The sequence below is a fragment of the Acartia tonsa genome, chromosome 6 (genome assembly GCF_053477335.1).
Source record: "Acartia tonsa isolate MP-2025a chromosome 6, ASM5347733v1, whole genome shotgun sequence".
In the NCBI taxonomy this organism is placed as follows: domain Eukaryota; kingdom Metazoa; phylum Arthropoda; class Copepoda; order Calanoida; family Acartiidae; genus Acartia; species Acartia tonsa.
The window spans coordinates 29316343-29341365 of NC_137265.1; the positions used below are offsets into that span (position 1 = coordinate 29316343).

The window sequence follows — 25023 nt, forward strand, 5'->3', positions numbered from 1 at the left end:
GTGAAAAATTCTCCAAAATCGCATAAAAAATCTAAAAAATTAAATAAAATCTTATATAAATAACCCTTCTATGATTTTGTTTAATTTTGTAGATTTTTAATGTGATTTTGGTGGATTTTTCACGAAAACAGTTTTGCCCCACTAAGCGATTAGCGGGGCAATTTTTTCTAAGAATCCACCTCTGAAATTGGAGTTTACTCATTGTTACCTAACAATAGTAGTGAGTATGTCAGGTGTCCCTCGTTTATCCATCCTATTGAATGGAACTTAACATTGGGACGTAGTTGAAATTATTTGAGGATGTTAACTAACTAACATAAAAGAAAACTTTTGTTGTTGTTCAATGTTAGTAAGAATCAAGTAAATGTTAGAAAAATATAATGATTCAAAAAAATTAAATACAAATTGAACCGTATTTTTGAAGAATAAGTTTCTACAATAACCTTTATTGTTCTTACTAGAGATTCATTGATTCTGCCTTTGATTTTGAAAAAGAAACACATGACTTTGGCTTTTTTCATTTCAAAACAATGATGGATATTTTCTAACAAGAAAAACACGTAAAATACATCTGCCAGACAGAAGATCTATTTTATGCATCATAGCTGTAATTGTCATTGACAAAAAAAAAATAAAAAAATGCTTATTTTGACAAGTGGAATATTTAACGAAATAATTTTCTTCAGATAAAATATCCCTTCATGCACTATTAATGAGAAAAAACGGGGAAAATATTGAAATTCAGTGAGGAAGGAGACATTGGACTATAATTATACTGATTCAATAGTTTTATGCACTTGTTTGATAGCTTAAAAACTTTATTGGGTAGGTAATTTAGATAAGCAGTGTCAAAACTTTTCAACTGACAACTTTAAAAGGGGTAATCATTGGGAATGTACAGTGTTTTATCGTCCATATTCCTCTCCCTTAAATCCCAAGCACTCATAACATCTTTAAATGTTTTTCCTCTTGTTCCTAAAGGCAAATAAAAAGCTGTGAAACTTCTAAAAAATAAAAATAAATAGCTATAGCTTGCTAATTGAATGGCTTTATTTCTATTGTTTTTTTTTTCAGAATAAAAATGTTGATAAGAATTTTAAACCAAAGCTTAATTTTAAGACCAGCTATTAGTCAAACGGTAAGTTTATATTTAGGAAAATAAAAAGACCACTAAAACCAGAATTTAACAATTAAGGATTATGATCAAAATTTTTATCTTTTCCCCAATTCTATCTGAAAATATTTATGCACATGTTAAAAGTTTATAATGTTAACAGCGCAGCTACTCTATGATTAGATAACTAGAGTACTGGTTTCCGTATTTATAAATACTTTACACCTTTGAATCTATGCAGCTATATTATACATGGAGTAGTGGAAACTCAATCTAAGCGACGCGAGATATATTTTACCTACCTAAAATTTTTTTAAACTAAATTTCTCGTATTCATTCGAATCCGGTGGATAGGAACCGGTTCTCATCCATACGAAAAAACTATGTCTAGCATCGTATTATATCCAGCTTTCTACGAATATAAAAATATACAATCATAAGATTAAAACCAGTTTTTTTAGCCGGTGCCTTCGGCACCTCGGGGCTAAAAAACTAGTTTTAATCTTATAATTGTACATTCTATATCCGCGGAAAGCCGTTTATAATACGATGCGAGAAATAACTATTATCACATGCACCAGATTTTCTTTATTTACTGTAGGACTAGACTTTTTAATACTTTGACAAACAAGGTGCTAATGATGTTTAACTTTTTGGTACTATGTAGATAAAAATGAGAATTTATAAGTTTAAATACCCAATGTGTAAATTTCCTTAAGAAATGAAATAAGGGGGGGGGGGGGACGTAATGACATCTAAACTTAAACAGTGAGCAAAATGTATGATTTAGATATCATGTAGTGCCTATTGGACTAGGCTTATATTATGTACCAAGTTTCAAGAATCTAGCACAATATTTAGACCATTTTGCTCATTGTTTAAGTTTAAATGTCATTACGCCCCCTCTCCCCCCCCCCCCCCTTTAATAAGGAAAAAAATATCCTATCTATTTCAAACATTTATCTAGATAATATTACGAGGAGCTAAAGCTAAGGCTGGTGGTGCTGGTGGTAAAGGTGGCAAGGGAAAAAGCGCAGGAAAACCTGAATTAACCGTGGAAACAGATACTTTTAAGGTGCGTAAATTATATCCTTATACTAAAGTAACAGGATGTTTGTGTATCTATCTGTGTGTCTGTACCGAAGGATCTCGCTAACCGCTGAACCGATCTGGCTCTCCTTAACAGGGTAGCTTCTCATAGGTCCTGGGAAGGTTTATAACTATTTTCTTGGGGAGTGGGACACCCCCCCCCCCAAAAAAAAAAATTAAAATGATGGGGGGGGGGGCACCCCCCTCAAAATAAAAATTCCACCCCCAAAACATTTTTTTACTTTTTCTTTTAAAATCTAAAATAAGATATTGGGTTATCAAATTCGACTCCTCCCTCCTCAAGTGCCCCTAGAGGCCTCTAGGGGCGTAGCCGCTAGTTATTTCATAAAGTAGTAAATTTATTTGATTGTCCGTTAAGATCTCGCTAATCATTTTAGGGAAACTTCTCATGGGTCCATGGATAGTTGTAGGTTCTTCCCCTACTCCTTTGATTACAGAGCCTCTTGATGCCAGGGGTGCAATAGTTAAGAGCTTTATTTAGTACTAGTAGTACACCTACATTTTTAATGCCAGGATAAAAGAGCGAGGAAAAAAAATTATAGTAGAAAAAGACACTTGACATTTAAAGTTTATATATTTAACACCCGTCAAAATGGTAGGTAACTTTTTAGATTTTTCCCTTTTTTCAGTTACAGAAAGAGGTTTGCGGATTAAATTATGCCACTGAGGGGCCCTTATCTGAACCTGTCCCAATTAAACCAGGAATAATGAGATAGCATCATTAAATCGCAGCATCTGTTTAATGTTATTGTCCGTCGGGCTCCAATGAGCTTGGCAGAGAGGAAGGGAATATTGGATTGTAAATTATAATGGTCGCCAAAGTTTTATAAACTAGTTCTAAACTTTACAGACTTCTGATATATGTACAAATATACAATATTATATGGTCCAAACATGTTCACTAATAATTTCAATCGATAGAAGGGGTAATTTTGTTAAACATGGCTACAAGGTGTACATCAATATACCGTCAATGTCTTGTCTCTTAAAATCACTTGAGTTTGATTTTATCAAACCATGAATAATGGGATATAGTTTTGATTCTAGAAATTTTGAAAACCAGCTACCTAGGTACCTACCTAAGAATGGATTTATTACTACTTGGAACTAACACCAGATTATCATGAACTCTAGTGAATTGATTCTTGTATTTGGCTAAAATAACGATCCCTCGTATTAATCCCCTGTACCCCATCCCCTCCCTTTATACACTAAATAAACGAACTGACCAATAAATGATGCCCATGTTAGCATTCTAAATTGACGACTATTTTCCCCCTGTAATAATATCCACGTATTATATTTTACTTCCATTTATCTAAGCCCTGATTTATAAACATTTTTAGCTTATCACATAATTAATTAAAATTAGATTCAGAATATCCAGATTGGTTATTTACTATGAATGTTAAACGTCCTAAACCTTCACTGGAAGAAATGGTAAGATTATTTCCTTAAATTATCCAGAGTAACAATAAAACAAGAATGACAACATTCATAAGTAGCGAAGCACAAAAAATCAGAGATGGAACGTGGGACGAAGTAATTAAAAGACCAGATATTCAGTGTATATAAAGAGAGAGGAGAGTGAGGATTAAAGATTAGGATGGTAATCACGAAACCTTTGCAAATCATTTTAAATATTTAGAATTTGAAACATAGCCGACAGACTTACGGACCAAGTAAGTTTTACACTGGATACTCTTTGGTAAGTGGAATCTTCACAACAAAATAAACTGTCTATCTTAAATAGCAGACGAGAAAAATACATCTTCTCCTTTGCCTTACGAAGGATGGACAACCAAGAGAAGTATAAAGTAGCTTCGCTTCTAAAAATCCATGAAATAGGAATTTTTATTAGAGCGTTCTTGAGTACTAAAAAGTCAAACAAACTTACTTTTAATAGTCCTAGCCGCTTTAATAATTGACAACTACAAACTTATTCCATTTCTTTCACATAAAAATTTGTATGGAACTTAGTCATTCATTTTGAAATTTATTTAGGACCCCGAAACAAAAGAATATTGGTTAGAAGTTCAGCGACTAGAAAATTTTGCTAGAATAAGAAAAAGTAAACTTAAACTTACTGGCAGAAAATAGATATTTGTATTGTTATTTTCATAAAATTGTGTCTTAGAATTTTGTAATGTGCTAAACATATTTTTTCACTATTTAGTTTGTCAAACCAATGTTATTTCTTTTAAAATCAAGATGTTTTATTGGTAAAAAAACTGTCAGAAAAATTTCATTTTTTCAGATTTATAAAAATGGGAGAAAATGGCGGCGATAAGAAAGAGAAACAGAAAAAGGCATTAGAGTTAGATCTAACCAATACTAACAGAGATGTTTGGCTGGTTAAAGTTCCTAAATATATTAGTGATAGGTAAATATAACAAGTATGATTATGTCTTTAAGTAGAACAGCTAAAGTTAGATCTAACCAACACTAACAGAGATGTTTGGTTGGTTAAAGTTCCTAAATATATTAGTGATAGGTAAATATAACAAGTATGATTATGTATATACTTAGCGCAGCTAGAGCTAGATCTAACCAACACTAACAGAGATGTTTGGTTGGTTAAAGTTCCTAAATATATTAGTGATAGGTAAATATAACAAGGATAATTATGTCTATAAGTAGCGCATCTTACTGATATAGATGTATGGCTTGTTAAATGTTGAATGTATGGCTTGTTAAATTCAGAGAGGTGATTGGGTTCGATTCTCTGTAAAACTGAGTCATAAAACAACCAGTATGCTATTTTAATAAAGTATTACATAAATTGAAAGTTAGGGGTGTTAACCACAACTATTAGGTACTTTCATCTAAATTATTCTAGGTGGAATAAAGCTGGCCCCAATGCGGACGTGGGAAAGCTGCGAATCCGCCGCGGAGTGGGTACAGTGCCCCAAGTCTCCCTCACACTAGCTGAAAATATCTGCGCCCCCATCAAAGGCATTACAGAATTAGTAAGTTTGTTTTAAAATTAAAAATTGGGGGTGGGGACATTTTCACTATGTTTTAAAAAAATTTAAGAAAATATACCTAAACACTTGAAAAAATTTACATTTTGGAATTTAGATATTTGATTATTATATTACAAATTATATTTAAGCTTTGAACTGATTCTAAATCATTAATCAATATGTAGTTTTTCATCAATCTTGACTTAATTTTCTTTTTTAGGTAAACTATTTATTTTATTGAATATACATATACCTACCTACATAAAATCAAAATATTAAAAGACTTTTTGCTTGATATTCAGGTGTAAACAATATTACATTAATACACTATTTTTAAGTGATTAGTAAAAGAACAAACAGGCGATACATTATTTTATTTAAGGAATCTTTAAACTTGGTGAGAAATTCTAGCACTAGTCAAGAAATACCAAAAGAACACAAATTCAAGGTAAAGCTTTCATATTTTGAAGTTGATTATAATTGGGAGAAGAAAGGGGTTGTAGATTAATTTTTCGAAACAGACCTCTTCCTTGGAAAAAAACAAAATATAACCACCATAACGTTACATTGTATTAGTTTATTTTGGTGTTGATAGAATGTAAGTTTTCCGAATATGTAACTATGTTTTTAAAATCCGCCAATTAATAAACTAGTTACAATCAATTTAGAGCAATTGCGTTGCGACATTGTAATGTATGACAACCTTTGCATATGATTATTTGAATACCTACCTATTTTACAATTTTTTGTAAATAATCAACCTTTTTTTATTTCTTTTATTTTGTTTCTTAAGATCTCTGGAATAGCAGCACAGACGCTTGGAGTGTTCAGCTTAATTCCTGGTGATAGGGAACATGTTCCTCCCATTCCTGACAAGTACGTTTTACACATTTTTTATACTACTTTGTTGAATTGTCTAAATATATTACCTATGGAATCAGTTAAGTGGTTAGCGAGATCTTAGCTGACAAACATAAGACCGTAGGTACTCCCTATATCATTTAATTTGTATAATTATAATTATTATAATTTGACTTCAGCAAAAATCTATTTTTTCCTATGTATAAACTTTCTTTGCCTTCTTTAACCTTGACAAAGGGCTATAGAGGGAAGGTTAGTGGTAAATAGTGAAGGCGGAGGGTTGAGGTACCCTCACTCTAAACAAATAAAATTCTTGGGACCTATAATAATCTTCACTTTAAAGATACCCATATTGGTCCAGCGAATAGCCACAGGCATAGATTTACTTCCTGTTACTTTCACTTAAAATTATAAAGTTTTAACTTGATTTTCTTATCCTAGAGTTCAAATGGAGGGACGTGTGGTGCAGAGAGCTGAGTGTATGCCTATTCAATCCACCTCCTATATGAATATCAAGAAAGAGGCTATTGCCAAAGCTGGTGAACCTGTAAGTTTTTTATAAGCGAAACCAATACATGTAATCTTTACTACCTGTCTTTTTATTTTACCTGTAAAAAGACAAGGGTATAACTAAATGACAGCTTTTCTAAGCAAATTTTTTTTCAATTTTAAAGATACTTATCAAAGCATCATTGTCCAAAAATATCCAAATTAAAGTTTATTAAAATATATAAACTTTCATAGGGCTTTTTTTTTGTTAGGTATAGGATATCTTTATTATTTTTCGTTAGGAGGTTATGTATCAAGAAACCGAGCAATAATAATCGAACTTTGATGCTTTTTTTACATGCTGCAGCCACCTTTTTAGATCTACTAAAAATTCTTTAGACATCTTCTAATACAAAAAAAACTTGTATTAGGTGAGAAAGGTTATGCAGATCAAAGAGCACGTGCAAGCATTTAAACCAGTCGCCAGGCACGCAGCGGACATTCAATATGAGAAAGATAAAAAGGTAAATCATATTTGCTGAAATAAATCTATTGATGGCAATTTAATAAAGCGCAAATTTCCTTTTGATATAACTCTTGTTTTCAGGGAGGGAGGGGATATTGTATTGTTTATTATACTCCCGAATTTATATGAAATAAACAAACACTTTTTATTATTTACAGGCTTAAAAAAATTTAGGTCTTTATTGAATATAATATTGATTGGTTAGTGCAAAATAAAAGTGACCCAATTCTTATACCATTCTGATCCAAAGAAGGGTTAATTTTGTGCACCATAAAGATTTTTAAAACAATATAAGATGTTCCAATTATTCAAAAATTGCTCTGTCGCCAAATTTTACACCCACATTTTATTATTATTTATTTAACTTTCCGCGATGCTTTACTTGATATGTGTTCACGGTTTAGGAACTGCATAAAAAAAATGCTGATTTTCACAGTTTTTATGATTTTATTAATATTTAGAAACAAGGAAAGAAGATGCGTGATGACAAGGAGAAAGTTATGGAGATTCTATTTTCATTGTTTGAAAAACATCAGTTTTATAATATCAAGGTAATGACAGTTAAATTTACTATATTGGGCGGGTTGGTTCTTTTCCATTTTTCTATAATTTTGTTTTACTAACACTTGGTAACGATCACTAAAGCCTTCAGAATAGGTGCCCACTTGGGCATTAACTTCCTTAAAGGAATTAAAAAAAAACATTTTGCTTAGGTACCTACCAAATTGCGAAAATTCTAACTAAAGAATTATATCATTGACAACCTTGTGAAAATATCAATCATTGGTATTTCTTTTAAGATAAGACATTTTGTCTTCTATTTTTACCATACATTTTTAGGATTTTGTTCAGTTAACTAGCCAGTAAATTAATTTAATCTTTGATTGCTTGTTCTACTATAAATATTTAGGATTTGGACTTTGTTTAAGAGACAAGATAACCACTTGAACTAACTTAATCGTTATCACCGTTGTTCTACTTTAAATTATTTAGGATTTGGTACAAGAGACAAGCCAGCCAATTAACTATCTGAAAGAGATTCTAAATGAAGTTTGTACCTATAATGTAAAGCCTCCAAACAGGTACAATTTAGTCACGTTGTTGTCCCTGTAATGAAAAATGCAAATTATACTGGTTCCCAAAGTTTTATAAACTTAATATCTCATAGTCGACTCAATACTTTGGATAGGTACTTTTACTGAATCTTGGTTCCAAACAGAACAAGTTCTGTCCTTTACAACCAAAATTATTGATAAACAAAAGGATTAATTTGGTTTTTCATCATTTGGAATTTTCATCAATTTATCACTGATTTTTTATCTTTTGTTATTGTTGCGCTTCTTATGGACCCAATTGTTCTTGTTATAGAAACATGTGGGAGTTGAAGCCAGAGTTCAGACATTATAAAGTTGAGAAAACTGCTAAGAAGACCGAAGATTCTGACTCAGACAGTGATTAATCTACGTATTAACTTGTTATATAGTAGTTGCGCTACTAAAAAAATATTGTTTAAAGTTAAATGAAATCATAAGATTTTTAAACCTATTATCAAAATGGTCGTTTCATACAAAATCAATTTTAAGATTTTATCTCGTTTCCTTATAATTAAACCAGGAATTATGTACATGAAAAAAAACTATTTTGCTTATCTAACATATAAATCATACAATACAATTATTCCTGTAACTTTTTGAAACCAGTGATGCATATTTTTAAATTCTAGCTAAATTCTTTTTTAATATCCATTATTCTAATTTACTAGAACAATTTGTATTAAATCTTTTAAATTCTACTAAAAAATTCATTCAGCGAAGCATTTGTTATTTTTTTATTCTTCAGAATTTCAAAAAATCTATCAAAATGCCAACCGCAGAAGTTATGGATATATCAGAATCCGCGACTGCTGAACCGCTGCACATATTTAAAAGCTGTCTTGATGCCAATGTTTCTACTGGTATAGCTGCCATACAAGGATTAATGCAGGTGAGAAAAAAATTCATTTTAAAAATCCTTATTCTGACAGTAAAAATAATCAATAATCCATACTTGTATAAAAGTAATAGGATGTGTGCAGCTTAAGATTTCGTAAACTACCACACTAATTGAGTTCTCCAGTTTCGGGAAAATTAACTTCACATAGGTTCCTGATTTATTTTAGTCTATTTTATTTTTAGTCTTGAGATGGTTTTGTGCTATTTAACAACCCCTCCCCTTTGCTAAATGCTAATGGACAAAATTAAGCTATTATCGTGATTACTATTTTGAAGAAACTGATATTTCTAATGGCAGAAAAGTTAGAGACAAGTGGATTATTTTGATTCAAAAACATCCATCTCCACAAATATATATTTTTTTTTCTTGATTTTTCTATTTTACAGGTACTAAGACAGGCCAATGCCAAAACCTTACAAGAACTTGTTGCCCTGCTCAAAACTGAATCTGAAAAATTCAAGAAAATACAATGTTCAGTTATAGCAGTTACCTCTGCCAGTGAACTTTTTCTCAGGTACGATATAGACCACATTTATTAGTCAGTTCGTTCATCCAGTTGGAGGAGGGGATTGAGTGGATGGTGGCTTTAGTAATTTTATCCAGCTGCGAGCATCACAAGTTATTAGAGTACTTCTATTATTAGAGTACATGATATTCTGGGGAAACATCCAGATAATAACAAATCCATCATATCCCATGATTTAAAAAGAGTTGATCTGGCAATAAATTATTACAAAAAAAATTAAGAAACCCAATTTTAACTTTGCCTATTTTTTACGTTTTAACTCTCTTGGTGCCTTAAAATTGTTATTATAACGTTGGCCCACACACAACTAGAAACCCAGGATTTTCAAGCATGTTTACATCTTATGTTCCGGGCGTTCTATATTATTCACTTCCTAGATACGATCCGGATTTTAAAAGAGATTATAACGATGATAATTTTTAACTACGTTTATTTGGACACAATTATTAAGCAAAGTTTATAAATTAAAATAAATCCAAAGAACTATCCTATGAGATATCACTTATAACATTTGCCTTTGTTTCACAAAAGATTGTGATAAAAATTAATTATTTAATCTGAAATTAAAAAATATAAGTTTGCATTTGAAAGTAAAAAAGAATTTTAACAAGTTAAGTTTAATATAACAAGATCACAAATAATTTATAATGTGTACGCCTTGAAGATATTGATACAAATGCCGGTAAATTTTGAAATCAGCTGATCGCGCACTAGTTCAAACAGGATCCCAACTTGTTTTGAACAGGGTTGCCAAATTCTTAAACAAAATGGTTCTGTTAAAATGTATTTGGACCAAAAATTTCAAGACGCTAATTTTAGCGTAACATTCCCCCAAACAGAAGAAATCAAATAGATATTTTTAACAGAAACAGTATTAAATAAGCTAGAACAGATAACATTCTTAAGCTTACATAAATCTTGAACAAAAGAATACCTTCTTAGTAATATTGACCAGGATAATTTCTTCTAGCTTCAGCATAATCTTTCAAAGTATCAACAGACTCTCTTAAATCCCTTTGCCTTTCAATAGTATCTCTCAAATCTTCATTTCTGACGAGTTTATTTCTCAAATCTCTTTGGCCATTGATGGAATAGCGTAAATCATCAGTTGAAAGAGCACTGTCAGGTCTAAAGTCATGGGAAGAAGAACTTCCAGTAGAATATCCAGAGGAATGTCTATCTCTAAATGATGATACAATTCCAGAAGATGTTGAAGGTCCAGGAAATGAAGCATCAATTCCTCTAACTTCTTGATCAACAAACCTTGAGAAATCTGGCTGATAGTCAGGTGGTAATTCAACATCAAGACCTTGTTGATATAAAGTCCTCAAACGTTTTTGATCTTTAAACTCCTGCTGAGGTAGAACATGTTCATAAGAGGCAAGTTTTCGTTGCTGTCTACGAAGCCGCTTAGCCTTTATCTTCCTGTTTCTTTCAGTATTGTTCCCTGGAATCAATTCAAGAATATTATTTTGTATTCCAACTCTCTCAGCAGATCCAGAATAATTTACAGCATTACTAAGCATATCTACTCGATATTTGGAATCATTTAACTCTTTAGCAGCATGATAGGATGGATGAACCTGATTCTGGTAAACAGATACTCTCTTTTTTTCTATACTATGGTGATGCTCAACTACTGAATTCCGTCTCATGGTAATAACACTATCCAAAGATTCCACAGTCTCTCTACTATCTGCAACTCTTAATAGAATAAGTCTGAGTTTATCATATAGCCTCACTCTTGGGATCCAAAATGTAGTCAAATCATTGGTGCTATAGTGTCTCAGTCTATTGAATAGGTCAGGAATGCTGTCAGGATTAATACGAGCCCATTCTTCCAATGCAGGTACAAGATTTCTGTCTCCTTGTTTAAAAAACTGCAATATCTCATCTGTTTGAACATTCAGAGCAAAAATAGAATTCTGAAATTGAGGACTTGGCTGTAATCCAGGTTTAACAACAGGATCTCCATGTTTGTCATCAATAAAATCCAGATGTCTGTCATACAATAGGGAGTATCTGTTGGAAAGGAGATCCTTTGACTGATTTGGCTTTTCTTCCTTGGAGAAAGGAAGTCTGATTTTCTTTAATACCTCATATTGTTGAATGAAACAATTTCTGACATGATGTATATATCTAGCACCTCCAGCTTGACACACAGGAACATTTATGATGAGTTGAGCAAAATACTGAGTAAGAATGGAATCAGGATTCAATCTAAAAATCATCTCACTTCTAGTTTCTGTAGCAAAAGCAGTTTCAGAGAGATCTGCTCCAACTAGTGATTCACCAACAAAATCACAGAACCAGGAGGTAAATGTACCTTGGGTCATCTCAGTGGCATTCAGTACTATGTCAGGATCTGGAAACATATTCCTTATCAATAGTCCCATCAAAACTTTGTAAATACATCCAAGAAATAAAAATTTCTTCTTGATATACAGTTTCATAACTGAAGGTCTTGACCTGTATCCCAAAGCCCATCTTGAATCAAACTTACCAACGTCTGCTGGAAAGGCTTTCCCAAGTACTATTATACTCAGAGTAGTTATATCCATCTGATCCATTCTGCAACCAGCACTTACAGCTAAAGCTTTCAGATCTATTACATTCAGATTTAAATCAATTCCAAATAAGTCTCTCAGCACAGCAGAAAAACTATTAGCCTGACTCTGAGCATCAACTGCATAAAGAATAGGTAGAGATTTCCAGAAATTAACAATCTCATCAGGGATTTCACATTTTGTGAAAGATATCTCCTTGGGGGACTCATGGAATGGCTTATCCTCAGACAACTTTCTAATGCTCCATGGGAGATTGAACTCAATAATAGTGTTTGATCCATTACTAATAACAAATGAAGCTGGGACAGTAACTATTTCATCATTTGGTTGGTGCTCAAACCAATACATCTCATTTAGCTTAGCTTCATGCGTGATATATCCATACATAGTGAGTGGAATATTGATGTATTCAATAGAAAATCCCAGTAATGGAGAATTTAAACTATTTGATTGAGCAGTGGATATGCTTTCCTTGAACTCTGTAATGTGTTGCTTAATCAAATACAGATCCGGATTAGCTACAGGTACATGTTTCAGAGTGAATACTCTTGAATCAGTTGATACAATGGGTTGCTTCCAAGATTTGGTGTTTAGCATGTCAATAGACAATGAGGTCTTGAGCGGTGTATTTCTTGGGCAAAACTGTAGAAGACATTCCTCTTCTCCAGCAAAATTCATATAAGTCTCATATTTCTCAAGATCACTTACAGGATCATCTACTGTATTGGATCCACTTCTTCTCCTATCCCTTCTAACAATATGGTCAATATTACCATTATACTCTTCAGACAATGTCTTGTAGTTATTGATTCTCCAGTGTTCTGTTTGAAAAAGGTCTTCTTCTCTAGGATTGTCAACATCTCTTGGAGTTGCTCTAGCTTTGAGATAAGAATCAAAAGCAGAATTACAATTCATTTTACAGGTACAATCTATAATAAATAGTTCTTTGGATTTCACATATGGTAGATTTAAGATATAGTAAATAATACAGTATAATTAAAACCATAAAGTATAAAATAATTGGCATAAAATTATGTATTTTATTAAAACATTTTAAAATCTTAAAACTTGAGAATGAATTTTAAAGGGAGCTTTTGAGTGATAGTGTTTCTTGGAAGCCGCTTTGCACATAAATGATATGTTATATTTTCAATTAGATTTTTATTTAATTGGATATTTCTTTGAATAAAACAAATACAATTAATTATATTTACATGATACACAAACTGAATTTACAATCTTAAACTAAATTTCAGTTAATCTTCTTGATTCTGTTGAAGAATTCTGTAGAATTCAGATTCAAATCTGACACCGAAGAAATTACACAAACGTCTCTGGGGCATCGTACAATTGTATGCTTTGTGGCTTGCTGATCCTTTCCTTTAGAGTTCAAAACTACATAAGAAATACTGACTCTGCGCCCATTGTTGTGAATATCAATAATTCTTCCTAACCTCCATGATTCCAGTTTAGAATTAGGATTATCAAGAAATTTGAAAAGAACAATGTCATCAACATTGATTTCATCTGTACTGGTCCACTTAGAAGGTCTTGGGATAAGATGATGTAATCTATCAAGAAGTAATTGATACCAATACTTTTGAATGTCTTCAGCTTTCTTGAGTATGTCAACAGGAGAAGATTTTTCACTTAGATATATAGGCCCTTGAAGTGATCTCTGATTGGACCTTCCAAGCTTAAATCGATTAGGGGTTAGAAGATCCCAAGCTGTATCAGTACTTGAAGATTTGTCTGCTCTAGCCATAGGTATTTCATCTATTTCATTAGCCATTTTAGCAAATATACTTTCCCACTGAATGGCAGTCATACCAACATTGACATTCACAGCTGTTTTCTTGAGCATGTCCCTTAAAGTTAAAATTTTTCTTTCAACTCGGCCTCTAGATTCATGATTCTTTGGTGCAGATGGAATAACATCTATACCAATAGATTCTCTTAGTTGAGCATGAACATCTCGCAACTTAACTTTGACTCCTTCCAAACAAGCCAATTGTGTTCCTTGATCAACAAATAATGCTGCTGGAACACCATATCTAGCAGAATGCCGTTCAATTGCTTGAATAATATCTTGGGATTCAATACCTTCAAGAGCTAAAATATTTGTTGCTGAAGACATGAGGCAAACTATCACGAGACCATAAATCTTGATTTCTGTTCTAGATCTTTTAAAGACCTTGCCCTTGAATCCATAGACAATGTCAACCATGCAATGGTAGAAAGGGGGAGCAATTTGCAGTCTAGATTGTGGATGATATGCCATTTCTAACTCATAAGTTTTCTTAATGAGAATTCTGCATCTAGGGCAGTTTTTACGTACTGCTTGAATAATTCTTCTTGGGTTATTAATAACAAAGAATTTCTTCATTATCTCTCGGAGTGTAATTTCCATACCAGAATGCTTTCTAATCTTATGATGAACATGAATGAGATAAGAAAAGAATAATGGTGAATCAGCTGACAAAACAGGTAGCACTCCAGTTATCTCAGTATTATCAAAAAATACAGTAGGATCTAAATCCTCAGTGGTTACTTTTGCATCCTCAGGTAGCCTACCCATAGCATAGTATACACCATCTTTCAATGTAAACTTATTTAATTTGTCCTTGGTTACCATTTTTTCAAGACTCTTGGATTCCTCTTTCAGGTAGTAGTTTAATGCTTCTCTTCTCAAGATTTTGTTGTATTCAAATGCAATTCCTCCTGTTTCAGATATTGCACAACACTTCTTACATGATTGTAAATTAGAATCTCCATAACTAATATGCTTCTTGTGCTGTACACTCCAAATGAAGTCTAATACATGAGACATTATTTCAATGGACTTTTGATAACCATGCTTCACAATGTCAACAAGCGTAAGCAACCCATTGCCAGGCTTACAAGCAAAAGAAAAGAAATTAACCTTACAATCACATTCAACACAATGAGGATTTTCTTCAGTAACTCCATAGCAAATCATAATTGATGTTCCCTTAACTTTATTGCATCCAGAACAATGTTGTACACTGCAGTTATCAGAACTATTGGTGTGATTAACATTATTGCCTGGGAGATAGATTTCTGGGAAACATTCTTGATCAAGGACTTGTCTTTGGGAGGCTGAAAGTTGCAATTGTGGGAACGAAGTTACAGGCATAGAATTAACATCCAATTTCATCCAGTCATAGCCTTGAATCCATGCAGAATCTTCTCCAATGTCATCTGGCTTGAGATTGTTAACTTTTGTTAGCAAATCAGCTAAATTAGACTTTCCCTCCACATGATAGAGTGGGATATCATCAGAAGATTCAATGACAGATTGAATTAAATTTCTTATTTCAGTAACTCTGTTTAAACAGTATAGACGAAGCTTTTTCTTAGTGTTATGCACCCAAGACATAGCTATACATGAATCAGTGAAGAAGTATACATCACCAACTTGATCTCCAAGAGCATTTTTGATATCAAAAACAAGATTAGCACCAATTCTGATAGCATTCAATTCATTGCGAGGCACACTCTCTTGCATCAGTTTACTTTTGGACTGAAGCAACTGGCAGCTATATGTTCCGTCTGGAAGCTTAATCCCTGCATAGACAACAGCTCCTCCAGCAGCAGCTGCTGCATCACTGAAACACAACAATCTAATTTTTCCACTAACATCTACATTGGTAGGGAAAATATACCTATTTACTTTGAGGTATGGTATTGTCAAGAATTCTTGAAAACGAACAGTCCAATGCTCTTGCAAATCCAGTGCCAAAGGTGAATCCCAGTCAAGCTTATTCAAATTATGTGCAGCTAATTTCAATTGTAATTTGTAAGGCTCGATTTGTCCTGATGGCTCCCAAAGTTCTGCTATTCTGCTGATAACAATCCTCCGTGTCAAATCTACTGTTGATAACAACTTAGTAACATCATCAGGACTGCAAACAGGAAAGGGGTTGGGGCTTTTCATTCCCCGCTTCTTGGCATTGAAGTTCAGTTCACTAAATCCTGGGCTCAATTTATCTTCAAGAACATACCATTTATAACCTAAGACTTTCAAAACCTCTTCATCACCAGGTTCTCCAGACAAGATAGCAAATTTGACAGAAAATCCACCACTGTCAAGCACAAATTTGACTTCATCTATTTGCTTGAGAACTTCATTCTTTGAATTATCACCAGAAAAAATATCATCCACATATCGATCATCTGTTATAATAATATATGCTCTGGGACACTTGTCCTTGAATAATCTGGCAAGTTCTTCAAGGGCGTAACCACTTTGATTGGAAGATGGAGTTACTCCATACCATGCAACAACCATTACAAATGTTTGTGGTGGTGTATCAGGGTTCAATTCATCATGATATAAAAATAGCTGGTAAGCATAAGAGGTAGGTTTTAAGTGAAGCCTATTATACAATTTACTGATATCACTTGACCATATGTACCTTTTAGTCCTGGCTCTTGTTAAGATATCATTGATTTTAGACAACCTGTTTTCTCCCTTAGCCAAGATCAAATTCAACCCACTTTGAGATGGGTCAACAACAAGCCTGAGGGGTGTTGAGGATGAATCCTTCAACACACAACGCCATGGCATATAATGTTTAAACTCACTATTTACAATGAGAGTTTTGTGTTCCTCTGGGAGATCCTCATAATTCTTAAGAAATCCTTTGCTAACAAGATCTGCATGTACAACTCTAATATGTTCTTTCCTGGATTCGGCAGGTCTACATTGGCTTTTGTATACTCTCAGAGCTTGATTGTAGTTGTTGTCTCCTCCATGTCGGGCAGTTAAGAATTCTCCAGGGGGCTTAGTGAAAGGAAGGTCCACATACACTTTCTTCTCATCTAGACTAATAGTAACAGATTTCTGAATTGCTTCTTGTTCAACTCGTTCTAACAAACTCATCATTTTAATTCTGTTATTAGTACTGCATCTACATCTGGCACATGTTTGACATCTATAACCTTCACTGCTATCAATATCATTTTCATTAATATATTCCCTCTTCTTCCTCAATGGTACCTTAGCCTTCAATGCATAGCTCAGACTTGTACACTCACAATGAGGTTCAGGGCATATTTTACTATCAGCTTCCATTTCATCCACAACATTCTTGCCAAGTCCAATAAAATCCTGGCTTGTGAGAGGAGTAGGATAAATATCATGACCTGATGCTGATTGATAACTATAAGGTAAAACAGGTTCTTTGTAGTGCATTAAATATCCATCATCTTCAATAGGCTCAGGAGAAAGAGTCCGTATTAGGGATGGGTAGAAAGAATTGCTGTACTGATAATGTGTTTGCAAAAGAAAAGCATTAAAATGATTGATATTACTACTAAATGTCTTATTGACAGAGGAGAAGGATCTATGAGGTCCTCCAAAGCAGATGTTGCTACCAAACATATCAGTGAATGGTGATCTGTAAACACCAAGTCCACATTCCAAAGAAAACAAGAAGGTGGGTTCTATCTGAGCATTCTTTAATCCAATAAGAATCTTGATCTTATCACCACCTATGTATGAAGGAAGAATTTGGTCCTTGTCAAAGTCAGCAGATTCTCTAACATCTTTATTAACTTCAGACAGATTGTACTTCGGAAAAATTCCTGTTACAGCAGATATACCTTGTGCTTTAATTTCAAAGAATTTTCCAGCAGATGTAGGTCCAATAGCAAGTTGATATTGTCCATATTCGGTCCAGATTTGGCCACCAGAAACAACTCCTATGGCAGAGGGTTCTTCAGAGATAACTTTGATTTTCAACTCTTCAGCAAGAGGTCCATCAATTAAATTCTGATTTGCACCAGAATCAAATAACACAAGAACAGATTTCCCTTGTATATTCAGCAATTGCATAATACTAATAGAATCCTCATCAACCTCCTTGATAACATCTGACTTTTTTGGATTCTCTAGAATACCACTTCTTGTATTAAAAGAAGGAACAGATTCTTCAGAATCAACAGGTCTAGATTTAGTAACAGGCTTAGGTTTGTTGTTGGATTTAGATGTCTGCAATACCTGGAAATGACAGGCTATGTTCACTGGTACTTTAACTTGAATTGATTTGAATTTAGGAACATACTCTTCAAGAGCCTTAATTATATCATCATTAGAAGGTTTGGTGTGCTTCTCTGAAAAGCAGAACAAGACGGAGTACCAACTGCGTTTCTTCAATTTAGCATTGTCCTTACACTCAATGCATTTCAAATCTCTAGGGACATTCTTCACATTAGCACATTTCTTTAACTGACAATCATTGGAAGATTGCAGACATAAAGTGCAATATTTGTATTTGAACCTTTTCTTATGTTCTACACGTTCTTTAGGACTTATTAAAAAGAATTCCTAACATTCTCCTAAAGAATGATTATGGCCCTCTACAATGCATGGGAAGTTCAACTTACACACAGGTTTTTGAGGTTTATCACCCTTTTGTTGATTTTGCTGGAGATGGATAGTATTGGGATTAACTTCGTTATCATCATCGTTATCATCATCTTGATTGTGCTGCTTCCAAATGATTAACATGTTTAGTCACCTTACTTTTCTCTTTCCTGACAACTCTTGTTGGGGATGCTACCATATCAACCATGTTTCTAGCTGAAGTATCATACAATTCATATAACTGATTGACAGAGGAAACTAAAACTTTAAATGCTATTTTACCTCTGATACAATTTGTATCTTCATCCAAACGCTGCAGTTGTTTAATATAATCAATTCGAATCTCTTGTGGAAGATAGGACATCAATTTAGTGATGAATTCATTGGAGAACAAATAATCTTCGACTTCATTGGCTGGAACATCAGGGGAAGTAAGAAGTTTATTCACCTTCTGGAACACAAATTGAAGTTTTCTATAATACTCCACATGACTTGATACATCTTGTCCTTGGCTTGGGATACATTCCTTTGAAATTGTATGTAAGATACCCGTTGTAATAGTTCTGAGGTTGCCATATCGTTGCAGCAATACAGATCTCATTGTGGCATAGTCACCCTTGTAGCGAACAACTTCTTCTTGAATTGCAGAACTCAAAAATTTGGAGTATAGAAGTTCAGCTTTTTCAGAAGGAATATCAAAATCCTTGGCTATGGCATCATAGTGTTTAAGGAATTCAAATATATCAATATCAGAGTTGCAAGAAAATTGAGGGAGAGCTTCATAAAGTTTTGCACTTTGAGATTTCATATGATGTCCTTCTTTGAGATATAGAGATCTTACAGATGCTACATACCTGCTTGAATCATCAATGATATCAGCTACTTTCTCAGAGAGAGCTACATTAAAGTTTGGAGATCGAAGATAATACTGCAGAGATCTGGATAATTCCTTTTCCTTTGATTCAATGGCAATTAATCTGTTGCGATACAAATCTTCCAATTCAGCCTTTGGGATTGGTTTGTCTACATTAGGGCTTAATAGTGCTTTTAAACTACTCATTTGGGTTTTCAGCAATCTACCTTGTATATCCAGTGCACTAGATGCTATACTTTCAACACTACTTGATTCGCTCCTTAATCTGGTGATACCATTCGAGACACGAGCACAATTTGTACCAGACATTGCTGGGGCTGTAGCGGTTGTTGTAGGAAGTGCTGGTGGGATAAAACCAGGGGGAGGTGCATACTCTTGGTGAGTAGAGGCCTGCTGAGATTTTAACCAATCATTTACAACTCCAGAACCAGTTTGTAAGGAAGCAGTAGCATTAGCCATTCCATTGATTACTCTTGATTGTTCTGTAGTAGCTGTAATAGCAGAAGGTTTGGACACATGTACATTATTGTCTTGCAAACATTGAGTGTTAGAATTGGAGATAAGCTGATCCACAGTGTGTTGAAGATTTTCAATTGAGTTATTGGTTGCATCCTTAAATAAAATCAGTTCTTTAACAAGAGAACGTTGGGCAGTAGAAGCTTGATCACAAACTAATTTCTGAGAATCATTAGCAGTATTCATTTCATTAAGCCTTGCTTCCAGAGTGTTGAATTGATTTTGAAGATCAAATAATAAACTCATCTCATTATACTGGGTTTCTAGTTTAGATATTCTAGGTAGCATAGCAGATATTGTAGTAGCATTGTCATTGGTTGACAGCTTTTTTAAATTTGATCTAATTACACTTAGATCCTTCATATCATTCTCTAATCTACCTAACCTTGTGACTAAATCCCCAAGTCTAGTAGCTGTGCTGCCTAATGGCTTGACAGAGCAACTGGTAGGATTGCTAGGTTCTGTACCATCCATATTAAATCCATGGAATGATTGTAGTGAACTTTCACTATGTACTTGAGAGTTCCATTTCAATTTTGCTTCATCAAGTTTGCACATAAGCTCTCTGCATCTGGCCAAAAGAGCATCATTGCTTTTGTCAGCAGCAATAGTTCTTACCTTATTAATCTTGGCAGAAATATCCTTATAGACTGGTAGTATTTCACTTTTCCAGTTAGGATTATTTTCAGGGAGCTTAATGGCATAAGCATTTAGACGTTCATTAATAACATCAATGTAATCATTAAGTTCCATGATTGTGCTAAAGTCAGTCAAAGTTGGCAGATTTGGAGGAAGTAATCTAGCCCCAATACTTTGAGTTATAGGAGTTGAGTAGTAATCTGCCATATTATCGTCAACTGTGGTAGCATTATACGCATTAGGGAGTGGGGAAATATCATTCATGAGGGTGTTGCTGGTTGGTGAGGTGGCAGGAGTACTTGAAAATTCAGCTCTTCTTGTCGGAGTTGGATAAGTTCCACTGGAAAACACATCATCATAGTGATTATTACTTAACAATCTGGCATCTGTTTGAGATCGTAGTCCAATTCTCTGAGCACTGGTTGTTCTTTTTCTAACAGTTGGTGGTACCAGATATGAAGGATTATCCTGTTTGGAATCTACTTTGTTTCTAGTTCCAGTTGACATAATGATTACATGAATAGTTTGTAGATACAAATTTAATTGGTTATGAAGTCAGATTACTTAACTTAGAAACACTTTCTTAATCCATTAAAGTATGTGTAACAATTTGTTAAGATAATCGGCCCAAAGTAAGCCCAGATTAACATTAATCTAACAACGATATATTTATAATCAATGTTTAGAACAGAATAAATAGCTACCTAAGATTTAAACAGTTAGCTCAAAAAAAAAAGCTCAAACTATTAAATCTATAATAGGGATTAATCAACTATATATTTATAATCAATGTTTAGAACAGAATAAATAGCTACCTAAGATTTAAACAGTTAGCTCAAAAAAAAAAGCTCAAACTATTAAATCTTTAATAGGGATTAATCAATCCTTTGACCACAAATAAGTTTGTAATAAACCAGTACAATTAAATATAATATAATGATTAGCCCTACTAAGAGGCTTTAATCATATATACCATATGGACAATTTATGAAATCAATCTTAAATATAAGCCAGAATTTCAGATGTGTATATAAGGAGCAATGTATAAATTTTTACTTCTATCCAGAGAAATAATTAGCCCTTAACAGGCTTTAATTATTTAAAATCTTGAAAGAAAAACTATAAATAAGATCAATAAGTAATTAGCCTTTAGCAGGCTTGAATTATATATAAGATCTTATTTTACTGACCTTCTATCAATCCAGCAGATTTAATCACAATTAACAAGCGATCAAACTTTCAGAATCATAAAACCAAAAATCTCGTAATATGCCGCGCTGTGTGGAATATTAGTCTCAAAAATATGCACGTACCACGAAGCATACGCGGATCGCGGACAATTAATATCCGCGTAATATAATCCACTTAGAGCTTCAAGTAGAAATCCTCCAATATTTAATAATATGATTAATATTATTTAGAATATGCAATGTTTGTACAGTTTAATATGACATAATAAACACTCTCTTTAACTCACAATAAATCCTCAACGGGGAGGAGTAGTAATGGTAAAAGGGTGAAATGGGTTACTAAGTGTCTCTGCTCATTAAAATACTTCACATACACATTCGGCGGCAGTAAAAAGGGGAGGGCCGCGGGAATGGTTGGTAACAAATGAAGTTTAATGGGGAGTGATGTACTATTTGATTCACACTTTAAATGTTTCTAAATACACGTAATTTTGATAAAATGCGCGATCCGAAATAAAGTGGCTTCTTGAAACACAATCACTCAAAAGTTCAAAACAATAAAAATTATCAATTAATTTGTGTTTTAGAAAAGAATTATTCACTCAAATAATAAGCACGAAAAAAAATCTGCGTTAAAGTTTTTATTAAAGTAGCAGACGGCTTTAATTATTAAGTCTAATTAACTCAATTTCATACACTTAGTTTAAAAGTAATTTTTATCACTGTTCCGGGCGTTCTATATTATTCACTTCCTAGATACGATCCGGATTTTAAAAGAGATTATAACGATGATAATTTTTAACTACGTTTATTTGGACACAATTATTAAGCAAAGTTTATAAATTAAAATAAATCCAAAGAACTATCCTATGAGATATCACTTATAACATTTGCCTTTGTTTCACAAAAGATTGTGATAAAAATTAATTATTTAATCTGAAATTAAAAAATATAAGTTTGCATTTGAAAGTAAAAAAGAATTTTAACAAGTTAAGTTTAATATAACAAGATCACAAATAATTTATAATGTGTACGCCTTGAAGATATTGATACAAATGCCGGTAAATTTTGAAATCAGCTGATCGCGCACTAGTTCAAACAGGATCCCAACTTGTTTTGAACAGGGTTGCCAAATTCTTAAACAAAATGGTTCTGTTAAAATGTATTTGGACCAAAAATTTCAAGACGCTAATTTTAGCGTAACATCTTATATTATTATATTTTAGGTTTATAACGTTGGCCCACACACAACTAGAAACTCAGGATTTTCAAACTTGTTTACAACTTATGTTGGACAGAGGAACCAGCTTTTTACAAAAATTAGGTAGGTATAATCTTATTGGAGTGTGTTTTTGTGTCATTCCTTAAGTATTTTAAAATTTCTAAAACGGTCCGATAACTTGTGTAAGATAGGAAACAGATTTCTTCAAAAGTGGTTATTTTTTTGTATTTGTATGATTTGTACACAAGTAAAAATAGCCTAAACCCTAACATTAGCAAATATCAATGTTGGCCTAAAATACTTGATTATTTTTAAGGAGAAAAATATTTTTATTTTAGGTAATATGCGAGGTAAAGTAGCTGAACATTTTGTGGACCATGTTATGGAAGGTGGAAAGATTCTGGTCCACGGGGAGTCCCGGGTGGTTCAAGAGGCCCTCTGCCATGCTGCTAAGTCGGGCAAGGATTTTGAGGTTAGCTAATTTCAGGGTGACCACTATGTACGTTATGTTCAATATGTTCATATTGAACACCATTTTTAGGTTTTTTGGTACGTTTTTGTTCGTTATTGATTTTTGTGTACAATATGAACATTTCAGTATACGTTATTGTACGTTTTTCTGTAATGTATGGTTAGTATTAGTAATCATTAATGTTATTGTATTTCTTAAAAACTATTTTCTTAAAATTTCTGCGCGCTTTGTGCGCCATTTTACCAATTTATCCCGGGATCTATGACGTCATTGTGAAGCTTCCGTAAAATAAAAAAACTCAATCAAGTATTTCACTAAATATCAAAAAAATTTCCTCTAAACTAATTGTAATTACAAACCTTACCAGGACATATGAGAATTTACTCTTTCAAAAAGTATCACATTTGTTCATCAGTTAGCGAGATCATTTTTAGTTGATTTTTATGTTTTCATGTACTTATAGGAATGAGATACTACTTTCTATAATACTAAGTAAACAATGTCTGCCTGTCTATCTGTCTGTCTTAATCTTAAGATCTCGGCAACCGATGAACTGATTGGGTTCTGCTTTTCAGGTTATATACCTACTGGTCCTGTTGTGGTTTTAGGCTATTTTTGGGGGGGTTGGGACAACCCCAACCCCCCTAAAAAAATTCCCCCTCAAAATTTTTTTTATTTATTTTTGTAAAATATAACAAATAAACTCCCTTTAAAAAAAACTCACTCATTTTTTTTTTTTTTTTTTTTACAAATTACGAACGATCAATATACCTATAAGAGGGGGACTTTACAATACCTCTTTGGGTGACGCCCCTAGAGGCTAGAGGCGAAGCTGCTGGAATATTTAATCGTACTTAGATAAATGAATAAAAACCTCATTATTAGGTGGTACTATTTATATGATTAAATTGGGGTAAATATGGAGGTAGTTTTAAACCTTCCCATGACCTATGAGAAGCTACCCTGTTAAAGAGAACCCGATCGGTTCAGCGGTTAGCAATATCCTTCGTTACAAACAAACAGAAAGACAGATATTGTTTTACTTTGTATTATAGACTAGCGACTCCTCCCCTAGCATCTAGAGGCTCTATATTGGAAGGAATTTGGAGGACATAAAAATATCCTAAAACCCGGACTCTTTAAAAATGTAATAGCCTAAAGCCATCTAGGGACCTATAAGAAGCTTCCATATAAAGGAGGACCACATCGGTTCAGCGGTTAGCGAGATCCTTTCCTACAAAAAAAATTTTTACTACTTTATATAATAGGATATCAATTCCCTGAAGAGTAGATCCCAATCAGTTCATCGTTTACCGAGATCTTAAGCTTCAGACAGACCAAAAGACATCGTTCTACTTTGTATTATAGATATATGTATATTGTATTGTACGTTATTGTATGTTATTTTTTCAAAAAATGTACGTTATTGTGTTCATTGTAATTTTTTTGTAGTACGTTATTTTCAATATTAATATCAAAAAGGCGGTGGTCGCCCTGTAATTTAGATTTTTTAAGGTTTCAGTGACATTTTGAGTTCATATTAGAGACCTACCCTGTTATATAAAACA

The 25023-nt window shown here is 33.2% G+C and overlaps 3 protein-coding genes across 6 annotated transcripts in view; all 3 read left to right on the forward strand.

The window, feature by feature from the left end:
- The first annotated feature begins 310 nt into the window (after positions 1–310).
- Positions 311–4482, forward strand: mRpL54 (mitochondrial ribosomal protein L54). Its single transcript, XM_080164294.1, has 5 exons — positions 311–1138; positions 2082–2189; positions 2854–2924; positions 3595–3664; positions 4229–4482. Exons 1-5 carry the CDS (start codon positions 1082–1084, stop codon positions 4322–4324), a joined length of 402 nt encoding a protein of 133 aa, XP_080020420.1. The 5' UTR covers positions 311–1081; the 3' UTR covers positions 4325–4482.
- Positions 4479–8907, forward strand: TfIIFbeta (transcription factor TFIIFbeta). 2 transcript variants are annotated; one of them, XM_080164293.1, is made up of 10 exons: positions 4479–4607; positions 5064–5193; positions 5573–5638; positions 5984–6066; positions 6493–6598; positions 6972–7064; positions 7528–7617; positions 8060–8148; positions 8435–8540; positions 8598–8907. In XM_080164293.1, the coding sequence occupies exons 1-9, from the start codon at positions 4492–4494 to the stop codon at positions 8523–8525; spliced, it is 864 nt and encodes a 287-aa protein (XP_080020419.1). In that variant the 5' UTR covers positions 4479–4491; the 3' UTR covers positions 8526–8540; positions 8598–8907. The 2 variants fall into 2 exon arrangements, with proteins under 2 accessions (XP_080020419.1, XP_080020418.1); XM_080164292.1 differs by having other exon boundaries at positions 8435–8907.
- Positions 8908–8915: 8 nt separating this feature from the next.
- The window catches only part of LOC145322329 (translation initiation factor eIF2B subunit alpha-like), a 33227-nt gene continuing 17119 nt past the window's right edge, over positions 8916–25023 (forward strand). For all 3 annotated transcript variants that reach the window (XM_080164289.1, XM_080164291.1, XM_080164290.1), the window contains exons 1-4: positions 8916–9049; positions 9445–9572; positions 22988–23085; positions 23322–23455. In XM_080164289.1, the coding sequence (XP_080020415.1) occupies positions 8927–9049; positions 9445–9572; positions 22988–23085; positions 23322–23455 (483 nt within the window). In that variant the 5' untranslated portion in view covers positions 8916–8926. The remainder of the gene's footprint in view (positions 9050–9444; positions 9573–22987; positions 23086–23321; positions 23456–25023) is intronic.

Excerpts from the sequence above, each read along its gene's own strand:
- mRpL54 (XM_080164294.1), top strand. The coding sequence starts at position 1,082 with ATGTTGATAAGAATTTTAAACCAAAGCTTAATTTTAAGACCAGCTATT. Across the intron at positions 1,139-2,081 it reads GACCAGCTATTAGTCAAACG|ATAATATTACGAGGAGCTAA; the intron begins GTAAGTTTATAT and ends ACATTTATCTAG. Across the intron at positions 2,190-2,853 it reads TGGAAACAGATACTTTTAAG|TTACAGAAAGAGGTTTGCGG; the intron begins GTGCGTAAATTA and ends CCCTTTTTTCAG.
- TfIIFbeta (XM_080164292.1), top strand. The coding sequence starts at position 4,492 with ATGGGAGAAAATGGCGGCGATAAGAAAGAGAAACAGAAAAAGGCATTA. Across the intron at positions 6,067-6,492 it reads GTTCCTCCCATTCCTGACAA|AGTTCAAATGGAGGGACGTG; the intron begins GTACGTTTTACA and ends TTCTTATCCTAG. Across the intron at positions 8,149-8,434 it reads AATGTAAAGCCTCCAAACAG|AAACATGTGGGAGTTGAAGC; the intron begins GTACAATTTAGT and ends TTCTTGTTATAG.